Source organism: Mustela erminea, chromosome 13 (assembly GCF_009829155.1).
Source record: "Mustela erminea isolate mMusErm1 chromosome 13, mMusErm1.Pri, whole genome shotgun sequence".
In the NCBI taxonomy this organism is placed as follows: domain Eukaryota; kingdom Metazoa; phylum Chordata; class Mammalia; order Carnivora; family Mustelidae; genus Mustela; species Mustela erminea.
The window spans coordinates 69803454-69827408 of NC_045626.1; the positions used below are offsets into that span (position 1 = coordinate 69803454).

A 23955-nucleotide genomic window follows, 5' to 3' on the forward strand; every position below is an offset into this window, starting at 1 on the left:
TTGGATTATTTGTTCTTTGGGTGTTGAGTTTGCTAAGTTCTTTATAGATTCTGGACACTAGTCCTTTATCTGATATGTCGTTTGCAAATATCTTCTCCCATTCTGTCAGTTGTCTTTTGATTTTGTTAACTGTTTCCTTTGCTGTGCAAAAGCTTTTGATCTTGATGAAATCCCAATAGTTCATTTTTGCCCTTGCTTCCCTTGCCTTTGGCGTTGTTCCTAGGAAGATATTGCTGCGGCTGAGGTCGAAGAGGTTGCTGCCTGTGTTCTCCTCAAGGATTTTGATGGATTCCTTTCGCACATTGAGGTCCTTCATCCATTTTGAGTCTATTTTTGTGTGTGGTGTAAGGAAATGGTCCAATTTCATTTTTCTGCATGTGGCTGTCCAATTTTCCCAGCACCATTTATTGAAGAGGCTGTCTTTTTTCCATTGGACATTCTTTCCTGCTTTGTCGAAGATTAGTTGACTGTAGAGTTGAGGGTCTATTTCTGGGCTCTCTATTCTGTTCCATTGATCTATGTGTCTGTTTTTGTGCCAGTACCATGCTGTCTTGATGATGACAGCTTTGTAATAGAGCTGAAAGTCCGGAATTGTGATGCCACCAACGTTGGCTTTCTTTTTCAATATCCCTTTGGCTATTCGAGGTCTTTTCTGGTTCCATATAAATTTTAGAATTATTTGTTCCATTTCTTTGAAAAAGATGGATGGTACTTTGATAGGAATTGCATTAAATGTGTAGATTGCTTTAGGTAGCATAGACATTTTCACAATATTTATTCTTCCAATCCAGGAGCATGGAACATTTTTCCATTTCTTTGTGTCTTCCTCAATTTCTTTCATGAGTACTTTATAGTTTTCTGAGGATAGATTCTGTGCCTCTTTGGTTAGGTTTATTCCTAGGTATCTTATGGTTTTGGGTGCAATTGTAAATGGGATTGACTCCTTAATTTCTCTTTCTTCTGTCTTGCTGTTGGTGTAGAGAAATGCAACTGATTTCTGTGCATTGATTTTATATCCTGACACTTTACTGAATTCCTGTATAAGTTCTAGCAGTTTTGGAGTGGAGTCTTTTGGGTTTTCCACATATAGTATCATATAATCTGCAAAGAGTGATAATTTGACTTCTTCTTTGCCGATTTGGATGCCTTTAATTTCCTTTTGTTGTCTGATTGCTGAGGCTAGGACCTCTAGTACTATGTTGAATAGCAGTGGTGATAATGGACATCCTTGCCGTGTTCCTGACCTTAGCGGAAAAGCTTTCAGTTTTTCTCCATTGAGAATGATATTTGCGGTGGGTTTTTCATAGATGGCTTTGATGATATTGAGGTATGTGCCCTCTATCCCTACACTTTGAAGAGTTTTGATCAGGAAGGGATGCTGTACTTTGTCAAATGCTTTTTCAGCATCTATTGAGAGTATCATATGGTTCTTGTTCTTTCTTTTATTGATGTGTTGTATCACATTGACTGATTTGCGGATGTTGAACCAACCTTGCAGCCCTGGAATAAATCCCACTTGGTCGTGGTGAATAATCCTTTTAATGTACTGTTGAATCCTATTGGCTAGTATTTTGTTGAGTATTTTCGCATCTGTGTTCATCAAGGATATTGGTCTATAGCTCTCTTTTTTGATGGGATCCTTGTCTGGTTTTGGGATCAAGGTGATGCTGGCCTCATAAAATGAGTTAGGAAGTTTTCCTTCCATTTCTATTTTTTGGAACAGTTTCAGGAGAATAGGAATTAGTTCTTCTTTAAATGTTTGGTAGAATTCCCCCGGGAAGCAGGCTGGGCCTGGGCTTTTGTTTGTTTGGAGATTTTTAATGACTGTTTCAATCTCCTTACTGGTTATGGGTCTGTTCAGGCTTTCTATTTCTTCCTGGTTCAGTTGTGGTAGTTTATATGTTTCTAGGAATGCATCCATTTCTTCCAGATTGTCAAATTTATTGGCGTAGAGTTGCTCATAGTATGTTCTTATAATAGTTTGTATTTCTTTGGTGTTAGTTGTGATCTCTCCTCTTTCATTCATGATTTTATTTATTTGGGTCCTTTAACTTGCATTTATTTTATGTAGAATTTATTCCTGGGCCATACATTTTTGTTTCTTCAGTTTCTTCTGGGATATCTTTCTTCTGTGCAACCTCCTTTTCTGGTTTAGAAACAATCTGCTCTTTTTCAGTAAGGATCCTCTCAATGTGACAGGGAGAGCTCATGTGTTAATCTGACCATGAGCCCTGTGAATTCTATGCCACATCTTGGGGTTTTGTTCTCCTGAATGTGCTCAATGACCAGGAATCTACATCTAAACCCTTTAAGTTCAGTATTACTCTGCATTATTAAGCACATGCAGCAAAAATTTAGCACTTTTTGGGTTACCAATCCTGTGTCCAGCTCCACTGTTTGACCTGGGCACACCTACCAACTCCCCCCAATGTAGTGAAGGAATAGCACAAATTGCCTCTGTAAAGTGACATGTTTCAGATACTTGGTGGCTTTTTGGTTATGCATACCCTTGATGGCCTGGGCAGTTTCACTTGTGTTCTTAAAGTGAACACAAAGATTTGAACCTCTTAATTTGCATGCTTTGGTAGGGTTTTCTGGGCCAAGTGAATAATGAACCATTTTCAGAGATCACCTGAGGCCACTTACGGGAAGAGAAAAAAAAATCCTAATTTAAATAGAACCTAATATTAGTTTTAGTTTAATGGTTTTAGTATAATGATAACATTGTATTATATCAGACTATTAGGAGTATCTTTTTTTTAAACAAACAGAAGATTCTTAGTATTACTCTGTTTTTCTGTTTTTTTTTTTTTTAACAAAACATTCTTTTAATGCTAGGATTTAATAAGAATACATCCAAAATATTCTTATCTAAGGTTACTCACCATGCTCAACTTTTCTTCTGTTATAATAAATATCAATATACTCTTTTTTTCTTTATATAAGTGAAATATACACAGATCATCAGTGTGGCTCTTCCCACTAGAAATAACTCTGATATGTTATAGAATGATCATTTTAAAAAAAAAGATATGATTTAAAGGACTATCGGGCATTCAACCAACTTTCATTCCTCCTTGCATGGTTAGCAGAGAATAACAATTACATTCTATAAAGGAAAACAAAAATTAATTAAAAATTTTTCCTATTTAACAAAAAAAAACTTTGTGGAAAGAACTAGCCCCATAACAGAGAATGATGTGTGGTTTTTAAGACTGAATATTTTCTGTAGATAATGTACCTTCTTCAACGTTTTCAATAATCAAGTCCACTTCCAAGAATCTAAGATATCCTTGCCAAGACCACATTGTATCAAACAAAGCATATATGCTTCATGAGATGTGATGCTATGAAAATCATCAGACTATACTTCAAAAATGCAAAACTTCAGTTCGGAGTTCAGTAAGAGAATATAGATTCAGAATGAAAAGGCTCTTGTTTCAATCCATTGGCTGGAATACAAAGCAATTGTAAGGAATTCAGAAAATATCTTTCTAGCCCACACTTAAATGGTACCATTTACTTTGGCACTAATGTACTTTACATTCTATTTTCTCAAAAACAAATCATTTGCACTAATCTAATGTGTTAGCACAAAAGGCTGAAAAATGGGCCTCACACAGGAAAAAGAAAGGCATCCAAAAATGCTCATTTTGTACCTAGACAAAATGATAAGCTATTGAATGGATTTTTAAGAAATATTGGTGGCTGGGGGCACCTGGGTGGCTTGGTCAGTTAAGCTCTGACTCTTGGTTCTGGCTCACATCATGGTCTCAGGGTTCTGGGATTGGGTCCCGAGTCAGGTGCCTCACTCAGCTGTGTGGTTGAGGATCTTCTCTCTCCCCCTTGCTTTTCCCCCTGCTCATGTGCATGTTCTCTCTCTCTCTCTCCCTCAGATGAATGAATAAATCTTTAAAAGAAAAAGAAATACTTATTGCTGTTATATTAAAAAATTTTTCTGCCTTTAGCTAATCCTCAAAAAACATCGCTTGTATTAATTATTTATGGATCAGTTAAATTAATGTGTCCCAGATGAGAAAATACACCACACTCGATCAAGATTACTAGGTACAAAGGAAGGAATAGAAAAGATGTGTAGAGTATCTAACAACTCTTTTTAACATGGAGGTACAGACTCATAAAGAGCTCAGAAAATTAAAAATTATGGCATATGAACACTTATCTAAAACACTGATAAAAATTCAAATTCCAAAACAGCTATAATGGTTTAATTAACTAGAATCATCAGTTTCTAAAGTAGATTTGGGTAACATTAGCCCTCTTTTTTTTATAGTTGTCTGTATATGTCAGTAATTACTAGTCTTTTAAGGAGCCAGAGTTAATGATCTCTATTAGAAAGAAGTACTTTTCCATCAGCATTTAAATTTAGCATAAAATTTAAATAAAATTCCACATCCAATTCCAGAATATGTGTTGACTGTTACCAGATAGTGAGTTCTTTGAAGAAACCTGGCCAGGGGTCTCTCTCTAGTATATATGTCTATTGTCATCCGTCCAAATGACCACAACAGAGAAAACAGGCCCAACTTCCCAGAATACTATTGAGGTGTCACTGTGTTTGTCTACTAGTTAGATCTTAAGCCCAAACCATCCCTATTAGGAATTAAGATCTGTCCTGAAGGTGTTGCAGAAGTAGATAAAATGATAAGGACACATTTAGGATAGAGTTTTCCAGACACTTCTACATAACTCTATTTTGTCCTAGAATTCCTTGGTCTCCTACATGGGTTCTGTGTCCAAGTGGAGGTTTTAAGAGTTCTTATAATTTAAGAATTTTTTAACCTCAAGTCTGTGTGCTTTTATCATTTCTGAACTTATTATCAAATTACAATCTCACTTTTACATCATTCTTTGGATCTTAAGGATCATACCAGACAATGAATCATATAAATACTAAATAATTTCAACTATGGATAAAAAAATTTTATATTTCTCTTTCTGGGACTGAGATAAGAAATAACCTGAAAAAGAAAATTGGATGAAAATCTTTTTTTTTTTTTTCAATCTTACAACAGTCTCACAACAATATGATATGTTAAATTGCTTCTTTACTATGGATCACTGGTGAAAAAGCAGTATAAGCTGTTTGGTCAAGATTTTGTTCTATTTTAATAGAAAATTTATTATATAAAAAAGTTTTAAGAAATCTTTGAGCTAGAAGTTACCAAACATAGAGATTACAGCAAAGCCATAGAATACAGGGAAAGGTATGCAAAGTTCAGTATTGGAATTACAAGTCACAGAGACAGAAGTTCTATACTATACTGTAATTTCCAGATTGCTTGGAACATCCTTTGCCTTGATCTCTGCCAATCAAAATATAATTCATCCATAAAATCACCAATTCAATGAAACCTTCCCACACAGTGCCAATTTATTCTTATTTCTGTATTGTAATAACACAGGCTTTGGAGTCCAACCACCTGAATCTGAATCCTGGCCCCACTACTTATTCACTGTATATGTAGCCTTTGGCTAATCTCTCTAAGTCTGTAGTTGCTCATTTATAAAATCAGGAAAATAATAGAATCTCCTTCATAAAATAGCTGAGAAGGTTAAAAGTGATAATATATAGAAAACCACGAGAACAATGCTCTGCTGTTAGTATTATTCCTATCATTCATATGCTCTCCACTATTATTTCTCATTACATTATGTAAGTAATGTCTCTTCAGCCAGAGTTCCCAAATGTAGAAACTATATTTTGTATGTCTTTGTTTTCTACACAGTGCTTAGCAAGCATTACTCTTGAAAGGAATTTTTAAAATATCCCAGAGAATCTTAGCATAGAAGGGATCTCAGAGGTCACACTAGTTTAACTTTTCCCCTAAATCATGATTTTCTCTTGCAACACCATGGAGATAATCATCTATACCCTATCTTGTATACAGTATGTATCTATACTTGAATATAGCACCTGACAAGGAGTTCAATTTTCTCAAGACAGCCAGATTTATTTAACAGTTTCATTGTCAGAAAATCCATCCTGCAGAGGTAGAGAAGCTGGCAAGCTTTTGGAAAATGATTTGGTAATACTTGTATAAGAGCTATACAAATTTTCAGGTTCTGTACATTTCACTCCTGATACTATATCCTTAGAAAACAAGGAAAATTCTCTCATACATACAAAAGTATTTATTAAAACACTATCTATAATAGCAAAATCAGGAATTAGCCTAAATATTCTTTTAAGATTTTATTTATTTATTTTAGAGAGAGAGAGCATGTAAAATGTTTAAAAGTATGGAAAAGCAGAGTAAATACCTAAATGAAACAAAAGGTCACTAAAATTAGAAATGCGAAAAATAACGTGGGACATAGTTATAAAGTTAATGTTAAGTATAAAAGTAAAACAAATGGATATATAAACCATCATTACAACCATAAACAGGGGCGCCTGGGTGACTTAGTGGGTTAAAGCCCCTGCCCTCAGCTCCGGTCATGATCTCAGGGTCCTGGGATCGAGCCTCGCATTGGGCTCTCTGCTCAGCAGGGAGCCTGCTTCCCCCTCTCTCTGTCTCTGCCTGCCTCTCTACCCACTTGTGATCTCTGTCTGTCAAATAAATAAATAAAATCTTTAAAACATTTTTTTAAAAAACCATAAACAAATATATCTATCTGTGGGAAAAAACTGGAGGTGTTGGAATATACAAAAGTGAAAACAGTATCAACAGGATGGTAGGAAAGTTGGAAGATTTGCATTGCTTTTTAAATTACTTTAATGTCATTATAATACTGCTTTCAATTTTTTTTTAAGACTTTATGTATTTATTTGACAGAGATAACAGTGAGAAAGGAAACACAAGCAGGGGGAGTGGGAGAGGGAGAAGCAGGTTTCCAGCTGAGCAGGGAGCCCAATGCAGGGCTCAATCCCAGTACCCTGGGATCATGACCTGAGCCGATGGCAGACACTTAACGACTAAGCCACTCAGGCGCCCCTGCTTTCAAATTTTTTAAGAGAACGTTCTTCCTTCTCCTGAGCCAAAATGAACCTCATCTTACTATCTGTGATTTTCATTTCGTGTTTCTTCTTCTGCCCTTTGAAATTACACAAAATAAATGAACTTGAAATATGTGAAAATGATTATCATAGTTTTAGTATCCTCATTCTCTGGTACTCCAGAAGACAGATTAGAGAGGCAATGTTGAAATCAGGGAGACTCTTAGTTGTCATTTGCAAAGAAAGCAATGATGACAGACTGAATCAGCACAACACCAGTACAGCCAAACTTGAGAAATATTTCAAGGGTAACACAAATGGAAAAGGTAACCAAAGGGATGTAAGAAGTGAGAACACAGAAGTTGAACACATTCCTAGTCAGGCTGTTTGATAAAATCATGATTACAACATCAACATAATGAACCTGAGAGAAGAAAGAGTATATTTGGTCAGAAGTTGAAATCCTATTTGGAGATGTTGATATTGAGGTACCTTCAAGATACATATGTCTATATATTGTTAGAAAGATTAATTTGAAGTCAGGGAGACAAAAACCAAACCAGAGAAATAGAAGGCAAAGATAAAAATCAAAACATGAATGAAACAGAAAACAAACAAAATGCCATAGATGTGATGGGACAGGGGCTCTGGGTGGCTCACTTAGTTAAGCATCTGACTGTTGGTTTCAGCTTAGGTCATGCTCTTGTGGTCATGACATCAAGCCCCACATGGGGCTCTGCAACAAGGCCCAGAGTCAGCTTCAGGTTCCCTCTCCTTCTCCCTCAGTTCCTCCCCCATTATGTGCTTGTGCTTGCTCCCTCTCTCAAATAAGGTAAATGAAATTTTTTTTTGTTTTTTTTTTAAAGATTTTATTTATTTACTTGAGAGAGCGACAGTGAGAGAGAGCATGAACGAGGAGAAGGTCAGAGAGAGAAGCAGACTCCCCATGGAGCTGGGAGCCCGATGCGGGACTCGATCCCGGGACTCCAGGATCATGACCTGAGCCGAAGGCAGTCGTCCAACCAACTGAGACACCCAGGCGTCCCAGGTAAATGAAATGTTTAACAACAAAAAAAAAGAAGTGATCAGGACAACCAAAAGATGACTTTGAATAATAATAATAAATACTGATTTTTAGCAAATATAACCAAGAAAAACTAATGGGGCACAAATAAACAGCAACCAGATATGAAAATGGGGAAATAGCTATAGGAACAAAGAGATTTTTTAAATTATAAGAGACCTCCATGAATAACTTCATACAACAATATATGAATATTTGAATATCAGGGAGAGAAATGTCAGGTATTTATATTTTGGGGTATAAAGTTATTCACAGAGGTCTTTTATAATTTAAAAAATTTCTTGTTCCTGCCCTTATTTCCCCTTTTTAGAGAAGAACATAGAACATACCTCTGTGAAATTCAAAATAGACAAAAACTTTTTTTTTTTTTTTTTTGAGAAAGGGAGAGAGAAACCACAAGCGGGGTTAGGAGCAGAGGAAGAGGGAGACAGAGTCTTAAGCAGACTCCAGGCTCAGTGTGGAGTCCATGTATGGCTGGATCTCATGATCCCAAGATCATGATCTGAGCCAAAACAGGAGTCAGATGCTTAACTGACTGAGCCATCCAGGCACCCCTGGACTAGACAAAAAAAATTTTTTTAAAGATTTATTTATTTGAGGGGCACTTAGGTGGCTCAGTCGTTAAGCATCTGTCTTCGGTTCAGGTCCTGGGATCAAGCCCTGCATCAAGATTCTTGCTCCACAGGAAGCCTGCCTCTCCCTCTCCTGCTCCCCCTGCTTGTGTTCCCTCTCTCACTGTGTCTCTCTTTGTTAAATAAATAAATAAAATCTTTTAAAAAAGAAAGATTTATTTATTTGAGATAGAGACAGAGAAAAGAATCAGGGGAGGGGCATAGGGAGAGGGAAAGAAAGAGAATCTCACAGACTCCCCACCAAGCATGGAGTCCAGGAAGGAGCTGGATCCCATGACCTGAGCCGAAACCATAAGTCAGATACTCAGTTGATTGAGCCACCCAGGCGCCCCAACAGACAAAAATTTTTAAATAAAAACTGCCAAGAGAATAATACATTATATATAATTTAAAAACTGCCACATATGGATGAAGAGATTAATAAATTAGAGTACATTAAAATTAATATAACTAGTTTTCTCAAATACTATTAGTGGTCACAAAATACTATTAAGAGACTAAAAAGGAAACTCACAAAATCAAAGAGAGACTCACAATACATGTATCTGACAAAGGACTTATACATAGAATATATATGCAGAACTCCTAAAAATCAGTAAGAATGAAAAACAGTCCAATAGATCTCAATAGAAAAAAATGACAACTTGAAAAGACACTTTACAAAAAAGTATAAACAACAAGACTGACAAACATATGAAAAGAGGCTCATCTTCATTAGTCATCAGGTAACTGCAAATTAAAACCACAGTGACATAACATTACATACCTACCAGGATAGCTAAAACTAAAAATCAAAACAAAAAATGCCAAGGGTTGGTGAGGATGTGGAGCAACCACAACTCTCATACATTCCTGATGGGAGTATAAATTGGCACAACCACTTTGGAAATTGTTTTGTAGTACCTATTAAAACGAAAATATACACATATCCTTGACCTAGCAAATCTACCTTTAGCAGTTCTATTCTTACCAGAAATGTGTACATACTTCATTGAAAAGCATGTTAAGAATGTTCAGAGCAATACTATTCATAATAGTCAAAACCAGAAAGTTATCCAAATGACCATCAACACTCAAGGAATGAATAGTGAGAATGATGTACAACAGCATGGAAGAATATGGATAAATCTCTCAACATAATGTTCAGTGTACAAGTGGCTCATATACTCTATGACTCTATATCTATAAAATAAAAAACAGAGAAACTAATCTATGCTAATAGAAGTCAGCATAGAGATATTCTTGTTGAATGACTTCAAAGTAAGACTGGGTTTTCTGAGGAACTGGTAGTGTTTTATTTCTTCATCTGGGTGCTGATTTCACATGTTTATTCAGTAGGCTGGGACAAAGGTGAGACAAACAAGTTGTCTAAGAAGCAAAATTTAAGAACCCACTTACTCTCATTTTGCTTGCCTCACCCTCATCCCAGCCCTGATGTTCAGTTTGTGAATATTTATTGAGCTGTATCATTCTGATGTGTTTTTCTATAAGTTATACTTGAATTTAAAAATTTTAAAGGGGTCTGGTCTATCTCATACTACAAATAAAAATAAACTTGAAGTGGAATAAAAAACCTAAATGTAAAAAGAAAAGCCTAAAATTCTTAGAATAAAATACTGGAGAATACAGTAGTCCCCCTTATTTGCAGGGAATATATTCTAAGAGCTCCAGTGGGTGCCAGAAACCATAAATAGTACCAAACCCTATATATACTATTTTTTTCCTACATATACATGCCCAAAGTGAAGTTAAATGTATAAGGCACAGTAAGAGATTAGCAATAACTATTAATAAATTAGAACAATGTAATAAAAGTCATATGAGTATGGTCTATCTCCCTTTCAAAATATCTTACTTAATACTCACCCTTCTTCTTGTGTTGATGTGAGATGATAAAGTACCTATGTAGTGAAATAAAGTGAGATGAGAGATGTAGGCATTGTGATGTACTGTTAGGTTACTATTTACCTTCTGACAATATGTCAGAGGAAGGATTATCTACTACCAGACTCTAGCTGATGGAGGATAACTGAACTGCAGAAAGCCAAATCACATATAAGGTGGTACTACTGTATTATAAATGGCCTCAGGTAAAGAAAAACTTCTTAAAAACATTCAAAAGCACATGTTAGAGGAAAATATTTGATTACACTAAGACTAAGAACTTCTCTTTACCAGGAAAAAAAAAAAAAGAACTTCTCTTTGCCAAAGACATCTTTTAAAAAGTGAAAAGACATGCCACAAACCTGGAAAAAATATTACAACATAAATAAGCAAAGAAAAATTATTAATCAAAACATATATTGTAAATCAATGAGGAAAAGATAAATAATCCAATAAAAAAAGAAATGAAAGACTTGAACAGTTACTTTATATATAAGAGAACCAGAATGGCCAACACACAAGAAAAGATGCTCAAACTCACTAATAATCAGGGAAATACAAATAAAAATCATGAAGTATTACTCTTTTTTATATCCAGTAGATAGGAAACATAAACTCAAATAATATTGAGTGGTAGCAAGAATGTAGAGCACTCTCCTCCACTATTGGTGGAGTACAAATGGGAACTGTAAGGGCCTGGTTGGCCAGAGGGAGTCATTTTGTGTTTATGTAAGATCAAGTGTATGTAGTGAACTTAGATTGACCCTATGCAGTAAACTTAGATTGACCCTGCCCCTCCCAGAGGAACTTACTTGCAAAGCCTAGATACAGGGGCGGGTCAGGCCAGGTGAAGATGTCCAATCAGTTGGGCGTGCATATATCTACTAGGGTAAATTGAAATTCAATTGGCCACCCATGTGTGACCTAGCAGTTTATTTCTGTGTGTGGCAGACTTAGCAGGACTGTGTAGTTTTCTCTGTGTATTGCAATCTCATTGGCCACCTGTGTATAGCCCGGCTAAACTACCGCTATAAAAGTTAGTTTGTGAGGCTGGGAGGGGTCGCCTCTTTGCAAGAAACGGCCCTGAGCAGTCAGTATGATTCTTGATGCTTGGCGCGAAATAAAGCTTTGCTTGACCTTCGCTTTGTATCAGTCTCGCTCCTTTGATTATGGACCCTAACAGGAACAACCACTTTGGAAAACAGTTCTACATTACTAATAAAGTTGCTAATGTATAAGCCCTAGGATTCTTTGGTATATTCTCTAGGGATGCCCTTGCAAATATATACCAGGAGATTTGTATATGAAGGCTTGTAACAATTAAAAAGAAAGAAAGAATGTCTATAAAGAGTAGAATAATTCTACAGCAGTAAAAATGAACCACCACACACAAATAAATGGTCAAGCAAAAGAAGCAAATCATAGAAAAATAACTTAAGAGTATGATTACATTTATATAAAAGTTTTAAACAAGTGGATATACTCATAGATGGTAAAATTATAAAGAAGAGTAATAGAAGGATTATCATAGAAGTTAGGAGTAGGGTTACATTTGGAGAAGGAAGTGATGCAGTGAGTGGTACAGTGAGTGAGTCACATGGTGGCTCCTGAGGAAGTGACAGTGTTCTACTTCTTAACCTGAATGGAAGCTACATGGATGTTCTCATTATTCTTTAAACGTACGTACTATCTCATACACTCCGCTGTAAGTGATATTTTCAAAATAAAATGATTTTTAAAAACATAAAATGTTCTACATATGTATGTCAGTGTATGAATGTGTATGTTCCATAAAGGAAAACAATAGAATTTTTAGTGACAAATTGTCAGTAAGCTGTTCACTGGACATAATAAATTCTTTCATATAATTGAGAAGTTGAATTGAATGAGTTTACCACAAAGTCCTGATTTTGTATATATAGTTCCTACTAAACATATGCTTGGAAAGTGTTATCACATATCTTATTTAATCTATCAATTGAATCATTCATTTTCAAGTTGTCCACTTTCATTCCCATTGGTAAAAGATAAATTCTCAATTTTAAAAGATAAAAATCCAGTTTAAACATGTCCATTCTTTTCTTTTCTTAACCTTTATTGTTAACTAATCTATGTTAACTGCATTTTCCTGAACAGAATCAGAAGAGTTGCATCAAACTTTAAAGCCATTAGCATGTGTGACATTGTGAAAATACTAAAAACAAAATCCTGTTGTTTGGTTATATTATTTATATTAATTAAGACCTCTTTTCAATATATCAAATATAACACAGATTTAAAGAACCAGAAGAATCTGCAAGAGTTATTTACTACAGTATCTGTTTAAGTAGGACTCAAATTATCTCAAGCAAATAAATTACCATCCTAATTTGAAAATAGCTCCTGAAAAGATTATTATATAGCATCACCTACCATTAAGCAGTCTGAAAATTTTTTGTCTAACTCAGAACCCTTTTAATACAACATTGACATACAGTAAACTTTGTTATCTGGATGACAGGGTGTGGATTTACCTAGGGCAAAGTGGGGCCCTAGCAAGTACTCAACTCCAAGTCTCTAATGGAGGAAGTAGAAAAGTAAAGGGCTCAGAACCCTATCTGTTTGGCTCCAGTGGCCCTAAACACTCTAGACCCCTGGCCTTCCCCAGGGACTTAGCCCCACAGCTTGTCTCTCTCTACATAACCAACAGTTGACTATCATATTGTTTTCACTCTAACTTGATTTTATCCATAACTTTTTCTCCCCCAACATCCCCCCACTCAATTATCCTAGTAATCAAGAACTTATTTATTCCTCCAGTGAGTATGAATAATATGTAGAATATTTTTTAAGTCCTAAAAATGTTACCTATAAATGAAAAAAAGAAAGACCCAATTTTTCTAAATCTGTGGATACCTTTTATAAAAGAAGTATATTGGAAAGACTTTTTTTTCTCCTAGTCATGGAGAATTTCGAAGTATATTCCCTTCTTAAAGACAGTACCTCTTTTACAATAAAGACTCCCCAAGGCCAGAGGCTACTTTTGTCTTAGTTTTTATACCTGACATATTCCACTGGACTGTTATGGTAATATAACCTAGGTAGGAATTAAAAATGTTAGTTGGGTTTAAGTGAAGCAATGGAGGGTCTATAAAGCTTTGCCTTACGTGACTGTTGCATTCTTCTTCTTCTTCATCAAAGTCTAGACCCTGATGACCGATCTCAGTAGTGCTGTTCTCCTGAAAGAGATTGTTCTCCAAATCAGACACTCTGGTGGCCTCAGTTGTGACTTTTACTTTCATGCTATGAAAGCCAGTGGAGACCAATCCCACTTGCAGGTTTACAGGCTCCCCCTCGAACAGCAGGAAGTGCGAGTTTACCCCTTCTTTAAAACCAGGGGGTTGGTAATCATGTGGAGTCACTGCAAAATGAAAAGGGCAGAAAACCAAGAAAACTGTGAGTTTCAAAGATGCCAAATTAATCTTTCATGTGTAGCAACAAATATCTCTTTCAGATATTTACAAAATCTCTATATATAAAATATTACTTTGACACTTAAGAAGGAATTTAACTAGAGGTATCCACCTACCCGCATTATAGTAGTGGAGTTTCATAGTAAGTATAACATCATTAGGAAGGGGTCCAAGGTTCTGCATCAGTATATATAATTTACGGATCAATAGAACACTGGCTTTCTTAATATCTTCACTGTTTGTCCCACTTTCGAAGCTTGTACTACTGCTATAACCATATAGAAAAACAGCATACTTTTCAATCATATATAATATTGAAAATCTTTTAAAAAAGAACAAAACTCTTTACCATATGATCAAATAAATATAAAGTAAACATCAGGACACTTGAGACCATTTTTAGAATGTAAATTTGAGCAGTCATTGTACTTTTTGCAATGTATATACAATGGATTTCTTAAGTAGCAAGTTTCTGTAAGGCATTTTAAATATGACCTGATTTTTAAAAAATCTGAGTTACAAATAACCACATGCCATAGTAGTGAGAACAATGGATTTGGAATTAGGAGACTTGAAATCTAATATTGGGTCTGCTGCTAACTAACTGAATGACCTTGTCAAGTGAGTTAGACACTCTAGGTCAGTTAGCTCACTTTGTGGAATAAACTTATACATATTTCTACACCTCTCCAGATTTTCTATTTGGAAAATTGGTCATCAGCTCTGGGCCTTTCTACCGTCTGGTTATTTGTCAGAGACATCCCTTCCTCTTACATGGATTGCAACAATGGCTATTCTCTATCCCACCACTGCAATAATATACCTAATAGGAAAATCTGCTCCTGTCACTCTCCTGCTTAAAATTCTTCTAGTACACTCATCACCTTTCAATCAAATTCAAGAAGGTAGGTGTACAATACCTTTCATGAGCACCCGCGCCCTCACCTCCAACCTCATCTGCATTTACTGCCCAGTTTCTTCTAACCCACGTGCATTCGCATATGTTGTTCACTTTGTTTGCTTGTATTTGCTTTTCCCACTTCTTTTCCTGACTCTCCTGAATTCATCCTTTAATAGCTAGCTTATGTGAGACCTCTTCAAGGAAGTTTTCCCTGATAATTCCTATACATTACTCCTATGTATAATTGTATGGCCCCCTCTAGATTATGCATAGCTCTATCTTTCGTGTCCACAGTACTTTCTGTGGCCAGCTAGAGTAAATATTCAGTAAACATTTGTGGAATTAATGAATGAATGTACAAGTTGAATCGAATTACCTTCTGATTCTAAATATGTTTTTATTTCTCTCCAAAAATTTCTTCCCAAATTGGTCTCATATTTGAGTAGCTTCTAGGAAGGACTATCACTGCAATATATTTGCACATGCCTCTCACATAATAAGCACTCAATAATGAATCATAATCCTGAGTAACTGAGCTACTGCAGGAAGCGTAGATTCATAAAACAGACATTATTAAGTGGATACATTTCCTCCTTTTTTGAATTTGAACAACACAGTTTTCTCTACGAAGATTTAACCAATTTGGAAAAAAAAAAAATTTAACCAATTTGAAATAGGTAACCCGAGTGAAGGGCTATAGCATTTCGCTCATGGGATCTCTCAGTATACATCATATTTATAAAATCATATCCATGTAAGATCATACTCAAGACTTCCCTGCACTCTTTTAAAGACAAGAGGTGATAAGGTGATTTTATATGACCAATCATTTAAATAAATGTCTACCTTTGGTTTCTAGGAAATTAGTAATATGCATTTTCTTCTCTGAAATTGCTGAAAGATTTGGCCATTTCTGTTTTATTGCTCATCACTTGGCATATGTGCCTTCATAACAAAAGAGATTAATCTGGTTGCCAGTAGCACTTATATTTAAATTTTGGAGAGTAAAAGGCAACTGTTTAATGTGGGAGAATATGCATGAAAAGCGCTGTACAATCTGTATAATGTTATATAAATGCTAGCTTATGATGATTAATATTTTAATTCTCATTCCTAAAACTTACTTCTTCTGTACATCTTAGTGCTGTAAGTTTTACAAATAAGAAGATAATTAAGGAAGTGAATCTCAGAGAGAAATCCTCAAACTTGCAGTAAATGATAAGACAGAGCTAATAGCAGAAAATTGAGAATTAGGCCACATTTCTCTTCAGAGTTGCTCCTTTCATGGGCACTCATTCCCCTGACTGGGATCCCTCTACCACCCAGGCCTTTTCACCACCATCCACCTGCTCCACTTCTATTCCATCTCATCAGCAAAACTTAGATCTTTCTGAATCTAATAGCTACTGGGATAGGAAAAAATGTTGCTCTTCAATAAAACATCTCCTACCCTGGGAATCTTGTTAAGCAAATACTCTTGACTTTCCTCTTTAAACCATTAGTATATCTAAACTTGGTATTATAAAATCGATAGGAAAATGTAGTGCTTTTCAGTCTTTTCCATATAGGGACACACATAAAAAATTACATTTGTATGACATGCTGGGAGAAGTAGATGAGAATGTTTGCATCTATAATGTTCAGGGGTTTCATCTACTCCAGATCCAGTCTGTCTATATCGAGGGCAAAGGAGATTAATATCTTGGCATAGCAAGAAACTTCAGGTTAGTATCTAAGTAGAATCTTACAAAGTTCTTCAGTCAACACCATGTAGACAGTCTCATTAATATAATTTCTACTGTTACGTCACCCACCAACCACCACTGGCTCCAAGGACCACTACCATCACCACCACTGCCACAAGGTACCATTTACTGGCTTTCTAATACATGACAGGCATGGGCAAAGATTTGTATGTGCATTGTAATTTAATAGTCACAACAACCATACGATGTAAATATTATTAATTCCACTGTGCAGATGAGAATACTAATATCTAGGGAGGTTGAGTAATCTGTCCAAAGTTAGACTAATAATGGAGTATTTCAAGCTAGGTCTCTGCTTTAGGAAATGGAACTCTTAATCACCAAACTTAGTTGCCTTTAGACCCCACTAACATAACCTATGAGGAGAGGAGGAAAGGAGGGAAAGGAAGACTCTACTCCCACCAACTTCATCCACGGATTTCAGAAATTTAAACAATTATTACTATTATTAATAATAGAGGGGTTTTGTAGGATTATTGGGGAAGTTACAAAGGAAATATAAAGCCTATCTATGGCTTCAAGAAGCTTATGTTTACCTCAGTCCTATTTCTCATGTTCATTAAACAATTAGATTCTACCTGTCAAAATCCATAGTGGCTCCTTCTTTTGTGTATTTGAATTTGAACTGGTATATCTCAGTCACTTTCTAGAAATGTCAAAGGGAATAGAGAAAGAAATTACTTACAAAAAAGAAATCCAGAACCTTATCTGGTAATAGGTGAGGAATATTTTTACTGTATACCTACTATACTACTTACATACATACCTCTTTGTTTCACAGCATGACATTATTCAGGAGTAATATTTCCAGATATAAAGATAACTTAATTTTTCTCCTCCATGCTAAAAATGAGTTAGATGGCAAATTCTATTGTTATTCTTTCAAAGCTGGAGAACCTAAGACACAGCATCAAGTACCTGACCTGGCATACATAAATGACAGTGAAACCAGTTTGAGAAACCATTCATTCATTTAACAGATATTTATCAAATGTCTACTTTGTGTTAGGCACTGGAGTCAAAGTGGTGTACATGACAAAAAAGGTCCCTGTTTTTCTGGAATAGACAGCCTGGTGAGAGAGACAGTCAATAAATAAGTAAAAAAAAAAAATAATTTCAGGTAGTAGTAAGTACTGTGAACAACAGGAAGCACAAGCTATGAGAGAATAGAAGGCAGAGGTACTGATTTGGTTTGGAAGGCCAAGGATGGCCTCCCTGAAAGGATGATGCTTGAGCTGAGCCTCAGTGACAAAAGGGGGTCACGTGCAGATCTGGGGGAGGGCAGTGTATCCTAGGCAGAGGGAACAGCAGTGCAAAGTTCTAAATCAGGAAAGCAAGCCTCTTTCAGGTCAAAGAGGAAGCCAAGTGGCTGGTGATGAGTAAGCAAGTAAGAGAATGTAGGAGATGAGGATGTGGAGCTTTACTGGCCACAACAAGAGGTCTGGATTTTATTCTAAGTAAACCAGAAATACAGTGAAGTGTTTTAAGCATGGGAATAACCTGCATGTTTTTAAGATCATTATAGTGAAGAAGGAAGAAGTGGGAACCATGACAGCGATTAAGAGCCTACTACAGTAATTCAGGCAAGACCAGAATGGCAACAAGAAACTAGAAAAATTCAAAAAGAAACCAGGATCTATGACATCAGGTCTCTTTTTTTTGGATCCTGCACTAAAAACTCAGATACCACTGCTATTTGCTCTCCTCACTGTTTAGAAAGCTAGAAATAAAGAGGGACACATGTTCTCATAAGAGACATACTTCATGTAAAATGACTGTCTTGTAGTTGAAGCAAAGTTTGGCCCATATACACTGTATAGCTTTGTCCACAGATCTGGAGAAGGTCCAAAAGACAGGCAAAGGGCGTAAGTTGAAGTCAGAACACAAAAAGTGCCCGTCAGTCATGTGTTTCAATATTTGGTCTTCATACTATGAGTATGAGGATGTTAGATTGATCAGAAAGCCTCAGTGCTTCTCTTACTTTACTCTAAGACTTGTTCCCCCCACTCTACTGATCTTAAAACCTTAGAAAACAGGTTAATCACAGGTTATCAAGTCCTGAAGAAATTGGATCATGCTGCTTAAACTCAAGACAACTGATTTGTAGTGGATTTAATTTAAAAGAAAAAAATATTTTTCTAGCAAGACAGTGTACTTGGGAAATCAAACAAAATTTAGAAGGCTGTTTTGTGAGTATAGTAGGAGAGGTATGTGATACCAGAGGTTCGCCCCAGATAGGCAAGATACACAGCATCCTCTCTTTGTTCATTCTGCATGTAATTGCCCTGCCAAGCAAACAATGTCTATTCTTCCTGCCTGCCCATGTTTCACAGCAAATTCTAGCTTTTCGATGCTCTGAGCTATCTTTTATTTTTTTAATTATAACAAGAGTAGATCCTTTAGCAGCTGATAATTTTATTAACATGTTATTTGGTCCCTGAAGCAATTCATGGGAGAGTTATGTTTACAATGGTCTTACAGAAGATGCTAATTCCATATAACTTCAATCTGACTCTGATTATGACAGAAGATACATTTACAGCAGGCACTAGTCTCTTCTTAAATAAAAGCATAAAACATTTTCTTGCTTTTCAGATTAATGTGTCGCTTCATAAAGATGGGCCTTTAAGCCACACAGCAATCATTTCTGTTAATCATATTGAATATATTCAGATACCAAAGCAATAATCACATATGTAACCTTTTCTCCTCCCTTCACATTCCAATCCATTGGCAAGACCTTTCAGGACTATCTCCAAAGCATATTCTAAGTCCATCCATTACTATCATCCTGTCCAAACCACCACTATCTCACTTCATCTGATCTCCTTGCTTGCAAACTATTCCTTCAGTAATTCATCCTCTGTTCTATAGCCAAAAAGCGTTTTTGAAAATACAAGTCAGACCATGTCACTCCTTTGCTTAAACACCCCAACATTTTCCCATTTTTCTTAGAACAAAATCCAAAAACTTACCTTAGCCCACAAGATCTTACACATCTGTCCCTTGTCTACCTTTATGACCTTATCTTCTGCTTCTTTCCCTCCTACCCACTAAGCTTCAGGCTCAGGGCACCCTTTCCATGAACACACAAGATGCCTTGCTGGCTTAGAGCCTTTGCACAGCTACCCTCTGGAACATGCTGTCTCCAGTTGATGATGATATTTGGGCACTGCCCTAAATGCTCTACATTTATTCATTCTTATGCAGTCAGTGCTCTGATGTAGGTATTATTATCCTCATTATACATGAAGCTAGTAAGTGTTAGAGCTGGAATTTGACTCCAGCACCTACAATGTTAACCACTGTGCTATTCTGCCAGTCACATGCCATTGCCTCCTACAGACCTGCATAGGCTGATTCCTCTGGCCTTTGAGGCTTAGCTCTGAAGCCTTCCACAGACTATATTCCAATCCTTCCTCCTCCATTCCCTGCCTCAGTATTCTCCAGCACATTACCTTTCTTTTATTTTCTTCATAGCAGTAGGATTATCTGAAACTGTTTTGCTCATTTTTGTTTGTTTATTGTTTATTCTCCCCTAAGGATGTAAGAATGCAAGCTTCCAGAGAGCAGGGATCTTGTCTATCCCATTAACTCCTGTGTTTTTATACCTTGAACAGTGCTAGGCACATAAAGAGAACCCAATTAATATTTGCTGATTAAATACTCAGTCAGGATAGAGTTCACAATCAATTAGGATTTCATCCTACAAGGATTTTTTTTTTAACAACATTTCTAAAACCAAATTGTGGCTAGAAACAGTAACCATGTATATTTCAGTTCTTGAAACAATCTATTAAAAATGGATGTTGACCACCTCCAATAGGCACAAAGGAATAGACGGTGAAACAGTAAGATTTTTGTCCTCACAGTATTGATACATAGTCATTCTTTGTTGGGTGGAGCCCAACACCGGGATTGAACTCACCACCCTGAGATCAAGATCTAAGTTGAAATCAAGACTCAGTTGCTTAACCGACTGAGCACCCAGGTGTCCCCCCATACTATCATGCATTAAGTTGTGTGAACCTTTCCTTAACATATTTACATTTTGGTACAGCTTATTAATACCCTCCATGCATAGTGTTTATCTATAGGAAAGCTACACTGTCCCTCTTCACTATTTTAGTCACTTTTGTCAATTCATCTCTGTCATGATATGGAGCAACCAGAACAAAACTTCTAGTACAGAAATACCACAACTTCGTGCAATGTCCAAAACTCCATTGGCCCCTGAACTCAGTAAGCATACTTATATAAGACAGGGGTTTGCGATTATTGTACTGACTCTTCACAAGATTGCTACAATTTTTAATCCATGCATAAAATATATTTTTGTTTCATGTATATATTAATATTGCTATTGTTTCTTCAGTTTTGATTAGGGAAGGAAATACTTCTACAGATAGGAGTCAAGAAACATGGCACAATATCAGATAAACACCAAAAGACTGTGCTTACATGAGAATGTTGTTTTGTGAGTATATAAAAGAATGAGTGGGGAGCCTGGTGGATCAGTCATTTAAGTGTCTGCCTTCAGCTCAGGTTGTGACCCCAGAGTCCTGGGATCGAGCCCCATGACTGGCGGCTCCCTGCTTGGCAGAGTCTGCTCTTCCCTTTCCCTCTGCCACTCTCCCCTGCATGTGCTCTCTTCTCGCTTGCTCTCTCTCTCAAAATAAATAAATAAAATTTTTAACAACAAAAAAAGAATGAGATTAAGGAGGCAAGTGATTGTATCAGCAACTTGATGCTAAATATCAACTATAAAATAGTGTAATCCCACAGATATTTTTAAACATTGTGAACGTCGCTATTCCATAGTCATATTGTACTTATTGCTGACTCGTTTGGTGTGTTTTGAGTCTTTTAATATCCTCAAACAGGTCACTAAAATTTCTAGCAGTCTAAAGTGTACACACAGAGGTTAGAGATCACTGCTACATGGAATGATCTATAAGCATTCAAAATATTTTTTTCTAGGTTATAAATGATAGCTCAGCACTTCATATTATAAGGTTTTGTTTTCTAACTTCATTACTTTGCCTGCATCAAACCTCATTAACAGCACCCCCACCCCTCCACACACATACTCTAAGAGTTTTCTGTAGTTAAGCCCAATAAGCCCAGCATTTTACTACGTCAAAAGCACTGCTTTCAGATTAGGAGTTTTAAATACATAAGAAAACAAAATAATTCATTGCATTAAGAAAATGACCACTTTATTTATAATTTATCAGAAAGTTTTAGTTTGGGAAACTTCCCCTCAAACCTAAAGGTGGTGGGGGGGGGGAAGCATTTTGAAACTAAACAAGAGACAAAGATCAAAAGGGGTAGTTCAGGCATTGAGGAATTTTTACCCACCTGTATGTACCAGTTTTCCTCCAACTTGTTCAAACAGTTGTTTATAATCTTCCCAAGAAAGGAATGCTACCAATTAAGCTAAATCTATAGGCTTAAGAAGAAAAATTGAAAGCAAGGAAGAAGGAAAGAGAAGAAGGAAAGAAAACTAGGAGGAAAGTACAGAGAATGAAAAGAGAGAACCGAGGACTTTTCTCTCCATCTCTATGCCATTGCCAGAGTAGTACAAGTAACTATTACATGTCCAGGACTATGATATTCACTCTGGGAGATAGAAAATAAGACAAGACACTTGTCCTCAAGAATTCAGAATCTGATTGAAGAGATAAAGTAATCTACATGAATCAACTGAGAGTATTAAATTGTGGGGTCCCATCAGAAAAGGAATTTAGAGGAGGAAATTACTGTGAACAGCATAGGCCAAGAGGATTTCATGGAAGATTTGAACATAAATTGGCCTTGAAAATGAGTAGGATTCAATAGGGAAGAAATTATGAGAAAGAAGAAGATCTGAAATCTATGAAAAGGTCAAATAAGGGAGAATTTAGTTGTCAAAAAGGGGAAAAGTTTAGAATTATGCTGTTTTTTTCCAAAAGGCCACAAACAAAAAGGATTTGGAATCAGTTAAAATAAATAATAAAACATAGTTGTATACATGGAGAGATTTTAAATTTTAACATGTTAGGGAATAGGCTCCTCTATGCTTTTTTTTTTTTTTTAACACTCCTAAGTAGTTTTTAAAATCTCATAATAAAGAATCGGTGACATTTATAACAAAACACACCGAAAGAGCTCATGACAAGTTACTTTGCTCATATAGTAATCTAGTGACATAATCAACAGCCTCAACTCAGGTAAATATATTTAAATATAATTCCATCTCAATGTGTGTTCTTACCTCAGGTTCCTTGGGATTTGTGTAAAGCTGTTTAAGGAGAAATAAATAACATTTAATTTCTGAAATTTACTAGATTACTCCTCACAGAAAACATTTTCTATGTGAAAAGTTCAATTTGTGCTCTATTAATTGAGGAATGAGATATACATATCTCAAGATAATTTGTTATGGCTTAAAAATATTTAAATAAATCAAATATCTAAGACTCTCCATGTTATCTTCTCATTTTCTTTCTATTCTTAACTATTCATAGCATGTTATATTCAGAAGCACACAAAATTTCAAGAAAGCTACAAAACCACAAAAACAAAAAACTCCCGTGTGTGTAAAGTAATTCAAAAAAAATGAAATCCTGATAACCAATATGTGAAGCAGACAGTATATACTATATACTTTCCCATGTACTGTAATATACCTAAGAAATACATCATTTGTGATCTTTCACTGAAACTTCTGGTAGATTCTAGGGCCGGCTGTGTGGCTCAGTCATTAAGCATCTGCCTTCAGCTCAAGTTGTGGTCCCAAGGTCTGGGTATCAAGCCCTGGGACCACAATTCCCATTGGGCTCCCTGCTTGGCGGGAACCTGCTTCGACCTCTCCCACTCCCCCTGCTTGTGTTCCCTCTCTTGCTGTGTCTCTCTGTCTTTGTCAAATAAATAAATAAAATAAATAAAACCTTTTTTAAAAACTTCTGGCAGATTCTATTTTTTTTTATTCTAAAATGTCATAGGGCAGATAAATTCAGGGAGAAGTGGGGATAGTACTGTTTTAATGTTTTACTTGCCAAAAAACAATATAGTAGAGACATGGATTTGGTCTTTAAGTGTGTACTTACTGTAAGTACTGCCATGTGTAGCTTCAAGAGAAAAGAAAACTACTGTCATTACATACTTGTACCGATATTATTACTATTATTTTTAATAAAGGCTAATTAAAATATGACTTCAGAGAGGTTCCTAAGATTTGGGTAGAAGACCTTAAAAAGGGATATTAATTCACTCATTCATTCAAGTAAATAT

At 36.0% G+C, this 23955-nt stretch overlaps 1 protein-coding gene across 4 annotated transcripts in view; it reads right to left on the bottom strand.

Annotated features, from left to right (window-relative positions):
• HORMAD2 (HORMA domain containing 2) overlaps positions 1 to 23955 on the bottom strand; it is a 97391-nt gene that overhangs the window by 50717 nt on the left and 22719 nt on the right. For 2 of the 4 annotated variants that reach the window (XM_032309336.1, XM_032309335.1), the window contains exons 6-10: positions 23772 to 23792; positions 22937 to 22963; positions 17259 to 17326; positions 14130 to 14281; positions 13708 to 13961 (exon numbers count right to left, since the gene is read on the bottom strand). In XM_032309336.1, coding sequence (XP_032165227.1) covers positions 13708 to 13961; positions 14130 to 14281; positions 17259 to 17326; positions 22937 to 22963; positions 23772 to 23792 — 522 coding nt within the window. The remainder of the gene's footprint in view (positions 1 to 13707; positions 13962 to 14129; positions 14282 to 17258; positions 17327 to 22936; positions 22964 to 23771; positions 23793 to 23955) is intronic. The other 2 variants (XM_032309337.1, XM_032309338.1) reach the window with 2 other exon arrangements.